The sequence below is a fragment of the Myotis nattereri genome, assembly GCF_964212035.1.
Source record: "Myotis nattereri genome assembly, chromosome: 3".
Classification (NCBI taxonomy): Eukaryota; Metazoa; Chordata; class Mammalia; order Chiroptera; family Vespertilionidae; genus Myotis; species Myotis nattereri.
Window position 1 is genome coordinate 103,148,604 of NC_138077.1, and position 19,478 is coordinate 103,168,081.

At 42.6% G+C, this 19,478-nt stretch overlaps 1 protein-coding gene across 1 annotated transcript in view; it reads right to left on the reverse strand.

Moving 5' to 3' along the window:
- Positions 1–19,478, reverse strand: part of MED12L (mediator complex subunit 12L) — a gene marked incomplete at its 3' end in the record, with an annotated part of 370,596 nt that overhangs the window by 281,249 nt on the left and 69,869 nt on the right. The window contains exon 5 of the mRNA XM_081086020.1: positions 6,709–6,868. Within this exon, the coding sequence (XP_080942146.1) occupies positions 6,709–6,868 (160 nt within the window). The remainder of the gene's footprint in view (positions 1–6,708; positions 6,869–19,478) is intronic.

The window sequence follows — 19,478 nt, forward strand, 5'->3', positions numbered from 1 at the left end:
CAAGAGTTCTGGCCCTCCAATGCCACCGAAAGCCCTCTGACCCTGCATCCTGTTCCCCATTTGCACCTTTCTCCCATGCAAAGTTTCCTGTTTCCAGGGGCCCAGACCCACAACATGCACCCAGCAACCAGGTCACAGCAGGGAGGAAATAGCAAACACCCTCTAGTGAGCCTACCTCCAACTGTGCCAACAAAGACCTCACTTTGGAGGCTTGAGTCTCTTATACACAAAATGGAATAATGAAACCTACACTGCAAGATTCCTATACTGATTACAGATAATGTCTACAAAGTTCCCAGCACGATGCACATAATACTTATGAATGCTGGCTAGTAATGACAGTACTCCCAGTGGCAGCTCTACATACTCTTACTAGTCCACACTTATTGGCCATTTACAGTGTGCCAGGCACAATTCTAAACACTTTAGTATTGACTCATTTCATCCTTAAAAGGTGCTATCAATCATCCATTTTATAGACAAGAAACTGAAGGAGTATTATAACAACTGTAATAAGAGGCCCTTCAACATTCCCCAGCATCCAGCCGACAGAACTGGCATATCCACTCTAGCAAACAGTCTTTCACCAGCGCCCACTAGTAACCGATGCCTAAGCCAAAAATTATAAAATCCAGGCAGTTCCACTCCTAGTCAAACTATCTGATGACCCTATTTCTCTTCTGCCAGAAATGCTTTTCCTAATACAGCACCCCCTACTCTGCCTCCTGGGATATACCTCCTTTCAAACTACTCAAATGTCACTGCCTCTGTGGATCGCCCTGGACTTCCCTCCACATTTCATTCATTTCACTATTAGCCATAGGGCATATATACAAGCAATCCAAATACTAGAGAAGGAAGGAAGACTAACAACTACATTCTCCCTCTGTCCCCGGACCAGCAGAGCGGAACGGGCTTAGAGCCTAGGTGGATTCGTGCGGGGAGGGGAGGGTTCCAGGCAGCATCCACACCTCAGCATCCTCCTCTTTGAAGTAGGATAAAGCATCTCTCTCTTTCTCAGAGAACCTGAATGATAAATCAGGAAATGAGTGGAATATACACAGAACCCAGCAGACGTGACTAACGGAACGGGAAATGTGGTATTACACCACACCACAGTAATCCTGGGAGAGCTGCTGAGGGGCAACTATTCCCACACTGGATGACAGGAAAGCAGCCCTGGGGTCCAACAGCAAGGGGATGAAGGGTCCCAAGGCTAAAACACTCCCTCAAGTAACTGAGACCATTTCCACAGTGCTATCAGAGCTGACTCAACCTGGGGCTGAAGGGGGCGACCTGCTGACCTCATTAGAGAATTCTATGCCCCTCCAGAAATGCTACAGAGACAGCAAGTGTAAATACCAGAGTTATTAGTTGTCTCAGCCACAGTAAGAACCTCAAGGGGAAAGTCCTACAAATAAATGTACAGAGCTCCTTGTTATTTACTATAAAGACATATGTCCTGATCTGTTCATACTTTAATTATGTAAATCTGTGTAAGTTTTGCTTTTTTATTTTTAACTATTAGCTAGACCATTTTAAGTGCTTTTCTCTAGTGAGCTCAAAACATTTAAGACAGCTAAGCATCGTTGTTCAATTAAAAACTAAACATCATTCAACTCTAAAAAATATCTGAAACTAACTATGTATTAGGCCTGGTGTGCTTTCCTAAGTCTGCAGCACTCACCTATGTGACAGCATTTTCTAAACATCATGTCTACCCATTACCTCTTCTGTATTTTATCTTTTTAGGACTCATAAGGACAAAATATTCCAACCTCTTCCTCCAAGCTTCCCTAATTCATCTCTATTTTAGAATTGCTGCCCTGAAGTTAGAATATATCCAAGTCAAATATTCCTTTACCCTCCTTGAATTTACATATAAAACCTCACCAGTAAGCCCAGCCCCCTCTCCTCTCACTTTTGGGTCCACACTACCGGGTGTGTCTGTGCTGGCTGAGAGCTCCCAGGGCAGCACCCATTTAATCTACATTTTCGGTCTGTAACTCTCAGAATGGTAGTGAAGATTTCTGTGTGGCTATGTTTAAAGAATTTACACACCAGGGCCTGCCCCTTTGTTTCTGTGAGTCCACCTAACTTCAGGGAAACTCTCTTTAATAAAATCAAGCAGCAGTGCCATTTCATAGCACTGTTCTAATTCTGAACGTGGGAACTGAAAATAAAACATGTTTCTATTACAAAGCAATGAAGGCCATGTCTATTAAAAAAACTTTACAAAGAACAACCATCAAGACAAAGCAGTCATAAAACCAACCCCAGAAAAGGGTGACACCTGATAGTGAATCTCACCCCAAATGTGCTGAATGATTCTTTTCTCTATCAAAGCGAGAACACAGAACCTATTACTGCAAGTTAAACTTCTGAAATGTGTGCAACTTAATCCAGCTCAACACATATATATTTGTGTACTTGCTGGCTGTATGGCCTGCATGGACTGTGAAATCTGCTACTTTATGGCTCTGCCTCCACAGCCAAATGCTTTCACATGTACTATATAATCTGCTTCACGAAGCTAAGGAAGGCGCTGAAGACAAAGCAGAAAGTAAGAGGTTACCAGGTGTAGCAGGCTGACATTAAACCAATATGAGATGTTTGAAACATGCTCTTTTCATATAGTATAGATAGTATGTTACATTTGCACTTTAAAAACTCATGTCAGAATAGAGATAAATTGGACATTTACAGAACTAAATTACTTATTAATTACAAAGCATAAAACAGTAACTTTGCTTCGGACAAATCCGGTAGGCACCACTTTACCCAAATGATCAAAGTATCCCAACAGTATGGAGACAATGCGATATGATGAACTGCAACAACACGGCTTCCTGGCATCCACCAAAAGTGATCGCCTGATCTAATCTCAAGGAGCTGGACAAGTGCAAATCCAGGTTCAGTCTACAAAATAACTGGCCTGTCCTCCCCAAAAACCTCAAGGTCAAGAAAGGAAGGTGGAAGAACTGCTCCAGATTTTAAAAGGCATGGCACTTAAAGGGAACACAGATTGTGGGTCAAGGTTGAGAGGACTGCCTAGCCAATTTGGCTTAGTGGATAGAGCATCGGCCTGCAGACTGAAGGGTTCCGGGTTAGATTCCGGTGAAGGGCACTTCCTTGGTTGCAGGCTCCTCCCCAGCCCGAGCCCTGGTCAGGGCGTGTACAGGAGGCAACCAATAGATGTGTTTCTCTCACAACGATGTTTCTCTCTGTCTTTCTCTCTCTCTTCCACTCTCTCTAAAATCAATGGAAAAATATCCTCGGGTGAGGATTAAAAAAAATGATTTAAAAAAAAAGAATGGTAAATGTAATGAATATAACAAAAATTCCATGATGCTCTTAACAAGAAATTAGAACCAGGCTTCCCTCCTCTTATTTGGTAGAGGAAATCATATGGTTTTGGTGATACACTCTTATCTGAAACTAGAGGCCTGGTGCACAAATTCATGCACGGGTGGGGTCACTCAGCCTGGCCAGCAGCCTGGGGGAGGGACCAAGGGAGGTTGGCTATGGGAGTGCACTGACCACCAAGGGGCAGCTCCTGCATTGAGCGTCTTCCCCATGGTGGTCAGTGTGTGTCATAGTAACTGGTCAACTGGTTGTTCGGTCGCTTAGGCTTTTATATAGAGAGAGATTCCTAAAAACCCCAACTACATGTTCTTCACAAATGATGAGGATCTATCAAACTTTTATTTGTTCTAAACTTGTTTTACGTTTCATTTGGCAGAATCATTTCTGCATGATCATCTTTTTTTGTCTTTCTGTGACAGTTAAAATCAGATTAAATTAAGCATTAAGGAAAACACTGGCAGGAACAAGTTACAAACAAATATGAAGAGAATCTAAGGGATAGAGGAGTAGGCTCTCCATTATAGCTGGTGATGCTGGAAGTTTCCAGGATTATGAATTGGGGCAAATGGAAAAATAAAGATATACACAGACACATAAATGCTTCGGTCTAAGTATTCATTTACTATCTTAAAAATTACTGAGCACCTTCTGCATGCCAGACACCATCCTAGGAGATCCAATACTCAACCAATCTGACATTTCTCATAGAGAACCATCATAGCTGCAGATTAGTGACCCTAAATTAATTTAAAATATAACATGAGGTGGTATGAACAGCTATGACTAAAAGAAACCAAGACAATGAAGTGCCATGTGAGCTGACAGCAGTGGGGGAGCAGGCAGGTGGACACCTTGGAGGTGGGAGGGAGAGAGGTACCCACGGGTCACGGCCTGAGGTGAAAGTCACGTGTGGACCGCTGGTGTTGGCTGACATAGACATCTGAGTGCGAGAAGGACCCATGAGAGGATTCCAAGTATGGAATCATTTATGTCTTAGCTACAAAGCAGAAAGCTGTCATTAGAGAAGAACAAACACAAGATCAGCTGGAAGCCCCGCAATGGCACAGGCACAGGGGGTGAGGGGTTGGGGCCAGAGCAGTAGCCGCAGGGGCTGAGGACAACGTTGTCAGATTCCGATTCTATTTTGAAAGAAAAGCTGACAGGATTGCTGAGGGACTGAATGCAGTGTTTTGAAAGATAAAAGCCCAGCATGACAATATGGCTCTTACCTTCATCCACCCAGGGACACATGTACATTGGCTGAGGAGGAAAAGCCTGAGGAAGGAGCAAGAGCGCTGATGGCGAGAAGTCAAAAGATGGATTTGATACACATTAGGTTTAAGATGTCTGTTAGTCATCAAAGCAGAGGTGAGCAGTGAGTCACCAGATGTGCAGGCTCTGGGGAGAAGCATTAATAAGTGCAATAGATATGGAGATGCAGATATATAAAGAAGAACTGCCTACGTGTTTGTGTGATGTATGTGTACATACACACAATGAATGAAGGATAATTCAAGAAGGGAAACTCAGAGAAGGGAGAGAGAAACTTGAACACTGTATCTACGTCAACACCATTTGAAAATACCATTATGAGAATGTACTAGAGGCCTGGTGCACGAAATTCATGTATTGGGGGGGGGGGGGGTTGTCCCTCAGCCCAGCCTGCACCCTCTCGCAGTCCAGGACCCCCTCAGCGATGTCCACCTGTGAGCCAGCAATAGGGCATCCCTCTCACAGTCTGGGACCCCTTGCTCCTTACAGCCCACCTGCACGCTGCTCCTTACCGCTTGGCTCACTGCTCCTTAGCGCTGCCGCGGAGCCAGCCGTGAGCCCAGCTTCTGGCTGAGCAGCGCTTCCCCTGTGGGAGCACACTGACCACCAGGGAACAGCTCCTGCGTTGAGCATCTGCCCCCTGGTGGTCAGGGCACATCATAGCGACTGGTCGTTCTGCCATAACAGTCACTGAGGCTTTTATTATGTAGATTACTTTAGTATAAAAAGGCAGCATTTCTTTTATTTCCCTCAATAAAATAATAAGCTAATGAAAAATATTCAAGTCAGAAATGCAGAAGTAATATAAGGTTGAGACAGCACTCAAAGACAAGCACATTAATTGTGGGTAATTTCCTCCCAGCTCTTTTCCCCTGGACACACACACACACACACACACACACGCACATGCGCACACACGCACACACACGCACACACACGCAGTGATGTTTTAAGTGCAGTTTAGTTTTGCTTATTTGTTTTAACACACAAGATACACTGAACTCAAAAGGACAACCATAAATGCATTGTTTGTTTGTTTGGATGTATGTTTTTATGCTTTTACAACCACTTCACAGCCCACCTGCCTGGCATCTGAGGACGTGTGCTTTCTGCCCCTGCCCCTCAGAGCTTCACAGCTGGGTCTCCTTTACACAATCATAAACAACATGTTTTAATTTCATAAAGAATTATTTGAATACTTAATTTTGAAATGGACATCATGATGTACAATTCCCTGTGCACACTTCTAGTGCAGTATCAAGCCTGTTAGAAAGCTCGCTTCAGCATCACCTCAAGGAGTCACTGTATAGTCACCGAAGAGTGAAGACTCTCACTAGAAATGCCCTACCTTCGGTTCATTCAGTAAACACCTGTCTTGAGCCAGTATGTGTGCTGTGTGCGTGCGTGGCAGGTGGGGGAGAGGGGAGAGGGTGACAGGCACAAAACTTTTAAAGAAAATTTCAGACAGTGAAGCGTGCTATGGATAAAGTAAGAACACTTGAGACTGTACTGGGAGGAAGGGGAGAGAGAGGAAATGCTATCAGCCAGGTGTCCAGAGAAATCCTGCTGAGGAAATGACATCTGAGCCAAAGCCTCAGTGAAGAGGAGGAGGGGTGCAAACACCCTAAAGAGCAACCCAAGTACCAGGAGGAGAAAATGCACAAGCCCTGAGGAAGGATGGAGCACGGCAGGAGTGACGACCGAGGGACAGCAGTCTGGCCGGGACATCTTGGGAAGGGAGGTTAAATCATAAATGGCCTCGATGCCTGGCAACGAATATGGCGTTCATCCTAAATACAGTAAGAAATTATTATAAAGTCATAAAGAGGGTGGTGAAGTGTACGGATGCAGGACATATCTGAAGCAATATCCCTAGAACCTGCTGATGGAATCAAGATCCTGGGAGTGTGTGGGCAACGACCAGCTTCTCCACCACACCATGAGTGACTTTTGGCCTCACCATGAACCTGCTCAGTACTCTCCTTGCAGCACTGTGTACAGAGAGCGCAAGCAGCAACCGCGTGTAGAATCAGTAATGAAACATGCAGCATATCATACTCTCTCACTCACCCAAATTGGGATCAGGAGCCTGGCGTTTCTTAATTTTAGCTTCAGAAATAGCAGAATAATAGGCACAAGTCATCTTGATAAGCCACATTGCTCGAACCATTGGCACTGAATATTTAGCTAAATATGCAAAAACATCTTCTTTTTTACTAAGGATGGGAACCTGAAAAGAAATAACATATTTATAATAATCACATATTACGTTCACCATTAGCAAAAGAAAGAGACTCTAAGTTCCTTCTGGTTATAAGAAAGTATATCCTCCTTTAAAAAGTATATCCTTAATGGATTTTAAGCAAATTTTCACTAAGGAAATATAATCAAAACTATGTTTAGCACATTGGCAACACAATTTTATCAGCTGTGCTTTCTTCCTTATAAAAACAAATTACCTGCAAATTGTCAGATGCTGAAAGCTACTCATCGTGTCAACAAAATAGAAAAATATAATAATTTCATGACAGTCCTCTGAGTTTATCCCAAAATTGAAACAGACAGGTCAAGTGAGAAACTGTCCCCACTCTACATTTCTTTCAAGAACACTTTTTTGTATAAAGTTTTTCGACTGTACCATTTCATAAGAATTAACAATTTCCACAAAGCTTTTAAAAGTGCCTTTAGCCCAAAATTTAAAATAGAGGCTAAAATGATGGAACAGTGAATTTGCCTAATAAACACTGAGCTAGAAATAGGTGGGTAATTAATTCGCTGATGGAAAGTAGGCACTTGGGGCAGTTAACTATTTCCTTTAGACCACAAAGGTACTATTTAGCAAATTAGTATCCCCATGTACAGCCACATGATTTAAAGGAGTTAATCCACTCTTAGAATTCCTCATAAATACCCTAGGACAGCCTCGCTTATCTATATACATTTCTGAAACTAGAGTAAGAGTGGACAAAGGTTTACCGACTGTGACACAGCAGGACCAAAGCAGTGACAGGGAGAGGCAGGCAGCTCCCCCACCCCCCTTCCCACAGGAGGGACGAGGGCCTCTCTGTTCCATTCGTGGTACCAGCCTGTTTGGCTAAACCCATGCCTGCCAGGCTCTTCATTTATGAATGCAATAATACCAACCAGGTCCATCTCACTGAGTGGCTGGAAAGGTAAAGCAAAAGAATTACATGTATCAAAATTATAACAAGTTTTGTTTTTGTTGCCAATTCCAAAGATTTCTCCATGCCAGCCAAATTGTTTTCAAGCCATGAACGTGACCTCTCCTAAGAGGATCCTAAATACCACCCCATGGACATTGAGCCTCCGTCTCTCTGCCCCACACTCTTGTTTGATTTTGTGCTGGAAATCAAGGCTTCAAAACAGCTAACCGGTTCATATAGCACAGCATTTTTCTCTTAGTTAGCCAAATCCTCATTTAGTCAGTGGATTTTTATATCATATATATGTTATAAATTTAACTATCCATATATTTGACACGAAGTGTGATCCCAGAAATGAAAGATAAGTATTTTTTATAAAACAAAGCAATGTCATCTGACTTCACTTGAAATCACCTGGGTCTTACCAAAGAACATCGAGCTGCTCCAACACTGAAGGAAAGCTGACTGCACTGAGAAGCAGTGTGTCCACATACTGTCTCTTATGGGCCCTTTAGCAGACTTGTGGTCATGTGCAGTTCCTGCCTTGGGCGCTGACTTGAGAACATACCCCCATGAGGCAACTACACGTCCAAAGCTGACTGAAAGGGAGCTGAAGATTACAGGCCACAGCTGTAAGGCCTCCTTTCTGCAGACCACAGCAATACATTTTAACAAAATAATGTCTGGAGCCATGGCCAGGATGCTCAGTGATACAGCACTGGCCTGCACACCTGAGGGTCTCGGATTCAATTCCCGGTCAAGAGCATGTATCTTGGTTGCAGGTGTGTTCTCTGGCATGAGTCAGGACATGTACGGAAGCAACCAATCAAAGAGACACATCGATGTTTCTCTCTCTCTCTTTCTTTCCCCCTCCCTGCCTTCCACTCTCTCTAAAAATCAATGGAAAAAATAATTTCAGGTGAGCATTTAAAAAAAAATCTCTTGAAAATGTAACTTACAAGGCACAACTTTCAGGGGGCATAAGGCTCGGGTTTATTATCATTTATTCAGTTCAAGATCTGAGTGGCTGCTTCTCACTCAGAACACAGTTTGGGTGTCTGGCTGCCTCTTAATCAAACATACCAAAGATTATAATACCATGACCTAAAAAAATAGGCAAATGCAAAAAGTAAAGTTAGCATCTCCAAAGAAATGATCGCATCTTTTATAGATGCCTAAAGTATTTCTTTTGAATAGAAATTGACAGGAGGAAACAAAAAGTTTTTGAACAAGTGAAATGTTTAGATGAAATAGCAAACAAAACAGAGCCACAGGTCTTAGGATAACAGCAGAAGGCAAACCTCTAGTTTCACTCATTGCTCCTATGGCAGAGCCCTAAGAAATGGTTGACTCAAATCAAGGGCTTTAGGATGTAGAAGAATATACGTGAAGAAAGTTAATTAAGGAAAAAACACACATTGATGGATTTGTCAATTTACAGGTCGGGGGAACTCAGGAAGGAAAATATATTTACCCAAGTGAACTTCCTTACAGTGATGGATTCTATTTTGAACAAAGAAACCGTCTGACTTGAACTTGTAGCTGAACCTAGGCAATCCCCTGCAGCTGCTTGGTGTCTGAATCAAACCAGACCTGCATGTAAGTACCAAAAGTAAACTAAGACACCTAGCATGTGATGGTTTTCCATCCTGGCATCACCCTTCCCCTTGGATAAATGCTACCATCAGCATCAGCGGCTCACTAAACAGTGGTATAGGCCAGAGGAAACCCACAGACCGCAGACACCTGAAGTGAATACCTGATCAGAAATAGTGAACTGTGCAAGAGCCAGAAGGGTATCCCTAGGGGCCAAAAGTCTCCTTCTCCAAATCCAGCCTAGAGCCTGTCTGAGTTAAAAGGCCCTTCGCAGGCCATTGATTCCCACTCCATGGCTACATACCTGGGAGCTGTAGAGCTTTATAGTAACAGAATCCAGGCCCAGAAACCTGATCCATCCCATATAGAACTATTTTGAACTCTCTATCAGAGCTGGAAGATGATTCATGATCTTAGCACGAAAATGAAAGTCTTCTGTATTAAGCCATCTCACAGATAAATACCAGAAATTAAAGAAGTATTTAAACTTTCTAATATGAAGAAAATGTGGAGAATGCATTCTTTCACCCAACTCAGAAAGAGATTTTACTGTCCCAAGAAGATTATATGCTGGAGAGGGGAGGGGGACAAACTTTTGAAAAGTCCAAGAAATGAATACTTCAAAATACCTTCAATGGTTTTGTAATGAAAACATCTATGCCCTAGCCAGTTTGGCTCAGTGGATAGAGTGTCAGCCCGCAGACTGAAGGGTCCTGGGCGTGATTCCAATAAAGAGCACATACTGGATGCAGCTTGATCCCCGGTCCTGGTTGGGGCACATGCGGGAGGCAACCAATCAATGTGTCTCTCTCACATCCATGTTTCCCTCTGTCTCTCCCCCTCCTTTCTACTCTCTCTAAAAATCAATGGAAAAATATCCTCAGGTAAGGATTAACAACAACAAAAAAAAGAAGAAGAAGAAGAAAAAGAAACTACTTTTTTAATTAAATCTTTATTGTTCAGATTATTACAGTTGTTCCCCTTTTTTCCCCCATAGCTCCCCTCCACCTGGTTCCCACCCCACCCTTTGCCCTTACCCCCTCCCCGCACTGTCTTCATCCATAGGTGTACGATTTTTGTCCAGTCTCTTTCCACAACCCCCACACCCTTTTCCCCCCCAAGAATAGTCAGTCCACTTCCATTCTATGCCCCTGATTCTATTATATTCACCAGTTTATTCTGTTCATCAGATTATTTATTCACTTGATTTTTAGATTCACTTGTTGATAGATGTGTATTTGTTGTTCATAATTTGTATGCTTACCTTTTTCTTCCTCTTCCTCTTCTTAAAGGATACCTTTCAGCATTTCATATAATACTGGTTTGGTGGCGATGAACTCCTTTAGCTTTTCCTTATCTGTGAAGCTCTTTATCTGACCTTCAATTCTGGATGATAGCTTTGCTGGGTAAAGTAATCTTGGCTGTAGGTTCTTGGGATTCATCACTTTGAATATTTCTTGCCACTCCCTTCTGGCCTGTAAAGTTTCTGTTGAGAAATCAGCTGACAGTCGTATAGGTACTCCCTTGTAGGTAACTGACTGTTTTTCTCTTGCTGCTTTTAAGATTCTCTCTTTGTCTTTTGCCCTTGGCATTTTAATGATGATGTGTCTTGGTGTGGTCCTCTTTGGATTCCTTTTGTTTGGGGTTCTCTGTGCTTCCTGGATGTGTAAGTCTAGTTCTTTCACCAGGTAGGGGAAGTTTTCTGTCATTATTTCTTCAAATAGGTTTTTAATATCTTGCTCTCTCTCTTCTTCTGGCACCCCTATAATTCTGATGTTGGTACGCTTGAATTTGTCCCAGAGGCTCCTTACACTATCTTCATATTTTTGGATTCTTTTTTCATTTTGCTTTCCCAGTTGGGGGTTTTTTGCTTCTTCGTCTTTCAAATCATTGACTTGATTCATGTGATCCTCTAGTCTGCTGTTGGAACTCTGTATAATATTCTTTATTTCAGTCAGTGTATGCTTAATTTCTAGTTGGTCCTTTTTCATAACCTCAAGGGTCTCACTAGATTTCTTGAGGGTCTCACTAAATTTATTGGCTTTTTCTAGAAAATTCTTGAAAATCCTTATAAGTGTGGTTTTGAACTCTATATCCAGTAGTTTGCTTTCCTCCATTTCTGTCATTTGTGTCCTGTTTCTTTGTCTCCACATTTTTTATGCTTCCCTGTGCTGATAAAGTGGCTTTCTGTGTTTGGTGTCCTATAGGGCCCAGTGGCTCAGCCGCCGCAATTACCTGAGGTGGACACTCTTGGTGCACCCCTTTGTGGGCTTTGTGCACAGTCTTGTTGTAGTTAAGCCTTGATTGTTGTAGGTATCACTGGGAGGAATTGAACTCCAGGCCAATTGGCTGTGAGAATCAGCTGTGTCTACAGTGGGAGAACTTCTGTCCTGGAGACAGCCTTCTGGGGCAAGACTTGCTTCAGTGGGGCTTTGGTGCTAACTGAGTCTGCCCCCTGAGTGTGTCCCTTACGGATCTGAGGAGTTGTAATCTGGATGGTCCCACTCTGACCACTGGGTACACTGGCTCTTGGATCTCTAAGGAGGTGCTAATTTAGCTTCTGCCTGAGGCTACCCAGCAGGAGCTATGGAGAGATCTTCAGATTCCTCTTCTTTGTTTGGGGTTTGGAGGTGTCCAGATGAGGCCCAGCTGTGATGCAATGCAAGCTGCTGTGGGGCCTTGGGCCTTCTTTTGGAAGTTCTGGGTCTCTCTGACCCAGCTGCAATTTTTTAGGTAATTTTCAGATTGCAAAGGGACAGGCCTTTCATATGCAAAAGGCTCTGTGCACAGCTTAAGTGGGGCAGGGTCTCAGGGGATCAACAGGGCGGAGCAAATAGCTATGGCTGATCCTTAGCCCTACTCTAAGAGGCCCCGAGTCTCAGTGTCCCGGTAATCACTGTAAGCACCTCTGAGAGAAAGCTGCCTTCGAGTTCTGACCGATGCCAGATAGTCCATTTTCTCCCCATATGAGTCTGGGTCCCCCAGAGACTCGCCTGGAACTGCAGTTCAGAGCAGTTGGGAGCTTGATACTCCCTCCCGATTGAAAAAGACAACCGTGTCCTCAGTTGCCAGCCCTTTCTATGTGTCCCTCCTTCTGCACTTTACTTCCGCACCTCCTCTGAGTCTCAGAGTGCTCTTCTCTTTCCTTCTAGTTGTAGAATTTCCACTCAGCCAGCCTTCCTGTGGTTCTGGATGATGTCCGTTTTGTCTTTTAGTTGTATTTTTGAAATGGTTGTGCGAGGCAGCAATTTCCGGTGTTTACCTATGCCGCCATCTTGGTTTCCTGTCAAGAAAATATTTTTAACCTTGCAAAAAATTAATGCCAGGACTTACTTGAGGAACACCTGACTTGGCCAGAGGCAGCTCCTAATAAAGAGAGAAGAACAATGGCTACTACACTGCACCCTAATCCATCTCCCATCTAAAAGATCACACCACTGTACCCCTAAAGCAAGGGCCTCAATTCCTCACCAGTACTTCCTTCCAGGATACATCCACAAAATGTATTCCGAAAGGTTTTAAAAAGGAAAACCTAGAAAGAAAGATGTCAGTCTGGCCATGTAGGAGTTGGAGATACTATCTGACATGGAGGGTATGGACTATTGTTAGAAAGCCAATGACTATCGACTATGGAAGGATGTCCTTTGACTTGTCTGGCCTCCAGATACCTTGCATAGGCCACAGTGGGCCCAAGTGGTACATGCGTTATAGACTAGTAAGAAGCTAGGAAAATTCCAGGACAAGCGGAATAGGAAAACTGAGACAGAGAGTTAAACAGTAGTTTGTGGCCACCTAATTAAATCCTATCTTCCCTAAACCAAGGACATTTAAGAGTAAATGGTTTGCACTTCTCCTCCCCAACCAGAGAGTAAGTAGCTTAAATCACCCCACTCTGGGAGACAAATAACAGAAATCCAACTAGTGCAGTTTGCCAGCCACACCCAAGGACAGAGAGAATATATCTCATTTTGTACATCAGCATAAGGCTGATGAATAGTCTATTGATCCTCTCAAAGACCCCCCTTAAATGCCCAGCCTTAAAAACCCCTAAACATGAAGGTCCCAGCGCCCTCTCTCTCCAGGGAGCATGCCGGTGCCATTCCCTTCCCCCTCTCCACTTCCCCTCCCTGGCCCCTCCTACTTCCCCCTATGTATCCCTTAACCTCTAAGGCAACGGTCTGTCGGTCGGTTGGTGGGTCGCCAACCAGTGGTTTGTGGACCACTGGTGGTCCATGAGGTCTGAAAGGTTGACGACCACTGCTCCAAGGGACCCCATGAGACTTGCAACCATGGGAGCAATGGGCAATGGCAGCTAGTCCTGGGTTAACCCCCTGAACCTGTCTCCAAGGCCCCCTTTTCTCTGACTTCCCAGTGATCTAAGTCAGCCCAGCCTAGGCTCTCCTGTTCCTTCTTGTAAGCTCTCCCTTGTTTCACTGTCCTAAGTGTGTTTTTGCTGCTGTCAATAAATTCTTGCTTGCTTTTCTACACTTTGTGTCTTGATTGAAATTTTTCTTTCAAGAAGACAAGAACCGAGGTCTCTCCCCCGGCGCCCTCCACACCCCCCCCCCCCCCCACCCATAGCACATAATCACCACTGGAAAAGAAATGCCACATGATTCAGGCTGTGTTGAGACAGGCACTACCTGAGTAGCAAGAGGTGGTTATGCTGACTATTGTGCTTTTCAAGGATTTAGTTGCCTTTAACCACTGAAATCCATGGAAGGCAACACAAAGCTATGACTCTCAGGCAAAATAAAGGCAATGGGAGCTGTGGGTACTGTTTTCAAAGAGCTGCTTTAGGAACGAACAAAGGAGCTCTCCTCTGAGGTCTGCACCAAGCCATACAAAGAAATCTTACCATCAGGAGCGAAGATGGGCACCCTTAAAACTAAAGGGTTTCAGGGGAGATGAGAAGACCTGTCAGATTCTTTGAAAGCTGTGCAAGAAGCTAGAGATCAAGACAAACAGGGAGGTTTCTAGCTCTCATCTAAATTTCAAAAGACAGTTTATATTGTTAAGATTGTTAATCTATGTATTATTTCCCACTTGAGGAAAATGACCAAAGGCAAGATTTTAAAAGGACCCTCCCTCTCACCCCACTCCCACTCCAAAAAGCCAGGAGCTATAAGCAAACATGCCCATTTTGCTCTAAAACTTTTTCAAAGGCATTTTTCAAGCACACACAGAATCACTATCATTATCCCACTGGATAGAAAGGAGACTTAGCTTAAATCATTTGGATGGTTACCTTCCAAGGCAAGGAAGTAACATTAAACAAGTATCCATAATAATAAAAGCGTAATATGCTCATTAGACTACATGTCCTTCCTGACGTCCTTCCATCCTTCCAGACGAAGCTGGGGCTGTGAGGGAAGCCTGGGTCCCAGGTGCCTGCCAATGGCCGGAGGGAAGCCCAGGTCCCAGGTGTCTGCCGGCAGCTGGAGGGAAGCCGGTGCTGGCAGCTGGGGGAAGGAAGGCCTACTCTTGCACGAATTTCATGCATTGGGCCTCTAGTTTCTACATAACACACTTCCAACATCCCGGGCTAAGAAAACTGAAAATGTAATAGAAATAACATCTTATGTCCTGTTTTTTTTTTTGTTTTTGATTTTGGTTTTTTTTTCCAATTTGGATGACTTTTATTTCTTCTTCTTGCCTAATTGCAATGGCTAACACTTCCAGTACTATGTTGAACAGGAGTGGTGAGAGGGAGCATCCCTGTCTTGTTCCTGTTCTTAGGGGAAATGGTGTTAGTTTTGGTCCATTGAGTATGATGTTGGCTGTGGGCCTGTCATATATGGCTTTTATCATGTTGCGGTATGATCCTTCTACTCCCGCCTTACTGAGAGTTTTTATCAAGAATGGGTGTTGAATTTTGTCAAATGCTTTTTCTGCATCAATTGATATGACCATGTGGTTTTTTTCTTTCACTTTTTTTACGTGATGTATCACGTTTATTGATTTGCGGATATTGTACCATCCTTGCATTCCTGGGATAAATCCTACTTGGTCATGGTGTATGATCTTTCTGATGTACTGCTGGATCCGATTTGCTAAGATTTTGTTGAGGATTTTGGCATCTATGTTCATGAGGGATATTGGCCTGTAATTCTCTTTCATTGTGTTGTCTTTACCTGGTTTTGGTATTAGGGTGATGCTGGCTTCATAGAATGAGCTTGGAAGTGTTCCTTCCTCTTGACTTTTTTGTAGTAGTCTGAGGAGGATAGGTTTTAGTTCTTCCTTGAATGTTTGGTAAAACTCCCCTGTGAAGCCGTCTGGTCCTGGGCTTTTGTTTGCTGGAAGCTTTTTGATGACTGCTTCAATTTCTTCCATAGTTATTGGCCTGTTGAGATTTTTAGATTCTTCCTGATTGAGTTTTGGAATGTTGTATTTTTCTAGGAATTTGTCCATTTCCTCCAGGTTGTCTAGTTTGTTGGAGTAGAGCTGTCCATAGTATTTTTTAACAATCATTTGTATTTCTGTGGGGTCTGTTGTTATTTCACCACTATTGTTTCTGATTTTGTTTATTTGGGTCCTCTCTCTTTGCTTCTTGGTGAGTCTGGCTAGAGGTTTGTCAATCTTGTTTATCCTTTCAAAGAACCAGCTCATGGTTTCATTGATTTTTTGTATTTTTTTTTTTTTTTGGTCTCTATGTCATTTATTTCTGCTCTAATCTTTATTATCTCCTTCCTTCTGCTCACTCTGGGCTTTTCTTGTTGCTCTTTTTCTAATTCTTTGAGTTGTAGAGTTAGATGATTTACTACCATTTTTTCTTGTTTTTTGAGATAGGCCTGTAGAGCTATAAACTTCCCTCTCAGGACTGCTTTCATTGTGTCCCATAGGTTTTGGATTGTTCTGTTTTCATTGTCATTAGTTTCCAGGATGTTTTTAATTTCTTCTTTGATCTCATTGGTAACCCAATCAATATTTAATAGCATGCTATTGAGCTTCCAAGTGTTTGAGTATTTTGGGTTGTTTTTATTGTAGTTTATTTCTAATATTATGCCATCGTGGTCTGAGAAGATGCTTTTTATGATTTCAATCTTCTTGAATTTGGGGATACTTTGCTTGTGACCTAATATATGGTCTATTTTTGAATATGACTTATGAGCACATGAGTAGAATGTATATTCCCTGGCTTTGGGGTGAAGTGTTCTGAAGATGTCTATTAAGTCCATCTGATCTAGTGAGTCATTTAGGATTGCTGTATCTTTGCTGATTGTTTGTCTAGAGGACTTATCCAGTGCTGTCAGTGGTGTATTAAAGTCCCCTACTATGATTGTATTGTTGTCGATCTCTCCTTTGATATCTTCCAGGAGGTTTTTTTATGAATTTGGGTGCTCCTGCATTGGGTGCATATATGTTTACCAGGGTTATATCTTCTTGTTGTATTGATCCCTTTAGTATTATGAAGTGGCCTTCCTTATCTCTTATTATGGCCTTCACTTTGAGGTCTATTTTGTCCGATATAAGTATTGCTACCCCAGCTTTCTTTTCCTTTCCATTTGCCTGAAAGATATTTTTCCATCCTTTCACTTTCAGTCTGTGTGAGTCCCTTCTAATGAGGTGGGTTTCTTGTAGACAGCAGACGTATGGGTCATTTTTTTTTATCCATTCAGCCACTTGATGTCTTTTGGTTGGAGCATTTAGTCCGTTTACGTTTAAAGTTATTATTGAAAGGTACTTATTTGTAGCCATTTCTTTTTGTGTGTGGCTGTTTTCTTTCTGAGCTTTTTATTTCTTCTTTTTATACCAGTCCCTTTAGCATTCCTTGCAATGCTGGCTTGGTGGTGATAAACTCCCTTAGCCTTTTTTTGTCTGTGAAGCTTCTTATTTCCCCTTCAATTTTGAATGATAGCCTTGCTGGATAAGAGTATTCTTGGATTCAGTCCTTTGCTTTGCATCACTTTGTAAATTTCCATCCATTCTTTTCTGGCCTGATGTGTTTCTGTTGAGAAATCATTTGATAATCTAATGGGAGATCCCTTGTATGTAACTTTCCGTCTCTCTCTTGCAGCCTGCAAGATTCTGTCTTTGTCCTGAACATTTGCCATGGTAATTATGATGTGTCTTGGTGTGGGTCTTTTCGGGTTCACCTTGTTTGGGACTCTCTGGGCTTGTGTGACTTTTTTCTTCCCCACCTCAGGGAAGTTTTCTGATATTATTTCTTGTAATAGGTTTTCTAATCCTTGTTCATCTTTCTGTTGTTCTGGCACCCCTATTATTCGTATGTAGTTTCGTTTCATGTTGTCCCAAAGCTCCGTTAGGCTCTCCTCCTGTCTTTTAATTTTTTTCTCCAATTGCAGTACATTTTGGGTGTGTTTTGCTTCCTTGTCTTCTAATTCACTAGTTCGGTCCTCCGCTTCTCCTAGTCTACTGTTGATACTTTCAATGGTGTTTTTTATTGCAGCTATATCACTCTTCATTTCTTCTTGGGTCTTACTTAAGTTGTTGATTTTTTCATCTGTTTCTTCTAGTTTCTTCCATATGTTATTGATTTTTTCATCTGTTTCTTCTTGCTTCTTGCATAGGTAGTTGACTTTTTCATCTGTTTCTTCTTGCTTCTTGTAGAAGTTGTTGATTTTTTCCTCCATCCGGTTTATGCACTCTAGGACCCTTATTCTGAATTCTTTTTCTGTCATGTTGCATGCCTCTGTATTACTTAGCTGCTTTTCTGGAGAGTCCTCCTTCTCTTTCTTTTGGGGGTTTCTCTGTCTACCCATGTTTGATCTCACTGACATATCTAGACGTTGAGTCGTTCAGTGGCTGCTCCCTGGGTGGCAGTGACTCCTTGGTTTGTGGTTGCTCTTCGGGTGGTTGTGGTAGCAGCTGCTCCTCAGTTGTCAGCAGCTCCTCTGGTGGGTGCTGTTCACAGCTGTGGTGGCTCTTCTGGCTGGTGGGGGGAGGCTTCACGTACAGCTGCTGTTCCGCAGCAGAGGGTGTGGTGCTCAGGAGGCTGCTGTTGCTTGGATCTGCTGCGTTGATTTAAAGGCACACAATACAACAGAACAAGGCACCACGTACCAGGCACTAAACACAAATATATTCACGATATTTATAACCCCAAATAAAGGTGACCACCCGAATTAAGAGAATTAGGGGATAAGGAAGAAGGAAGAGAAAAAGATAAAATAGAAAAAAGAAAAGAAAAGTAGGGACCAAAAAAAGGAGTGCAAAAATGAAATTGGGAAAAAGGACGGGGGAAAATAAAAGCGAGAAAAGAAAAGGAAAAAAAAGAGCGAAAAGAGAATGAAGTGGAAGAGGGGAAGAGACTTTTTATATGCGGAGAATACTCCTATAGAACTGCCACTAATCCCAACAAATTCCAGCAACAGCTCCCTGGAGATGGATGCAAACTAGAAACAACTAATAATATAAGGATGAAAATAGAATGGAGGACACTAATCCCAAAATAAAATAAAGAAAAAATAAAATGGCACTTTAAAAAATGGTAAAATGGTAGCAGTAATAATACTGGTTAAAAATAAGAAGGTAGTAATTAAAAGGGTAAAATCAGGTGATGGAAAAAGAAGAAAAAAAAAGAAAGAAAGAAAAAAAAGAAAAAAAATTGGTTTCTTAGTTAAAAGGTGAAAAGAGAAAAAAAAAAATTTGCAGTAGTGAAGGTCCTTCGGTTCTTCTATTCTTTAGTCTGGCTCGCCTTTAGTCCTGCCAGATATTCAGGAGAGTGTTGAGTTTCCCTGCGATACACTGTTCCTCTGTGTTGTAAACCACAGTCCTTATTTTAAAGCACGCCGCATTTGTTTCCCAGACTGCCTTATTTTGTGTTTAGCAAAGGGTCAGTTTGTGGCTCAGCCTCTGGGTGGCAGTGTTCTGGGGTTGGCCTCTGAGGCTATATGGCTTCTTATCGCATTTAAAACTGATTTGGAGAGGTCAACTATCCAGAGCTGGTTCCCTAATAGTTACCCGCTCTGTGTTGTTGCTGGGATTGAAAAAAAAATGTCCTGTTTTTTATTTAAGAGCCGTTTCTACCTAAAGTCCACATGAACTGGTTACTGTGTGGATGTTTAGGTCTATGGATATCCTAAGCACCACATGCCATCAAAATAAGGAGGAAACAGC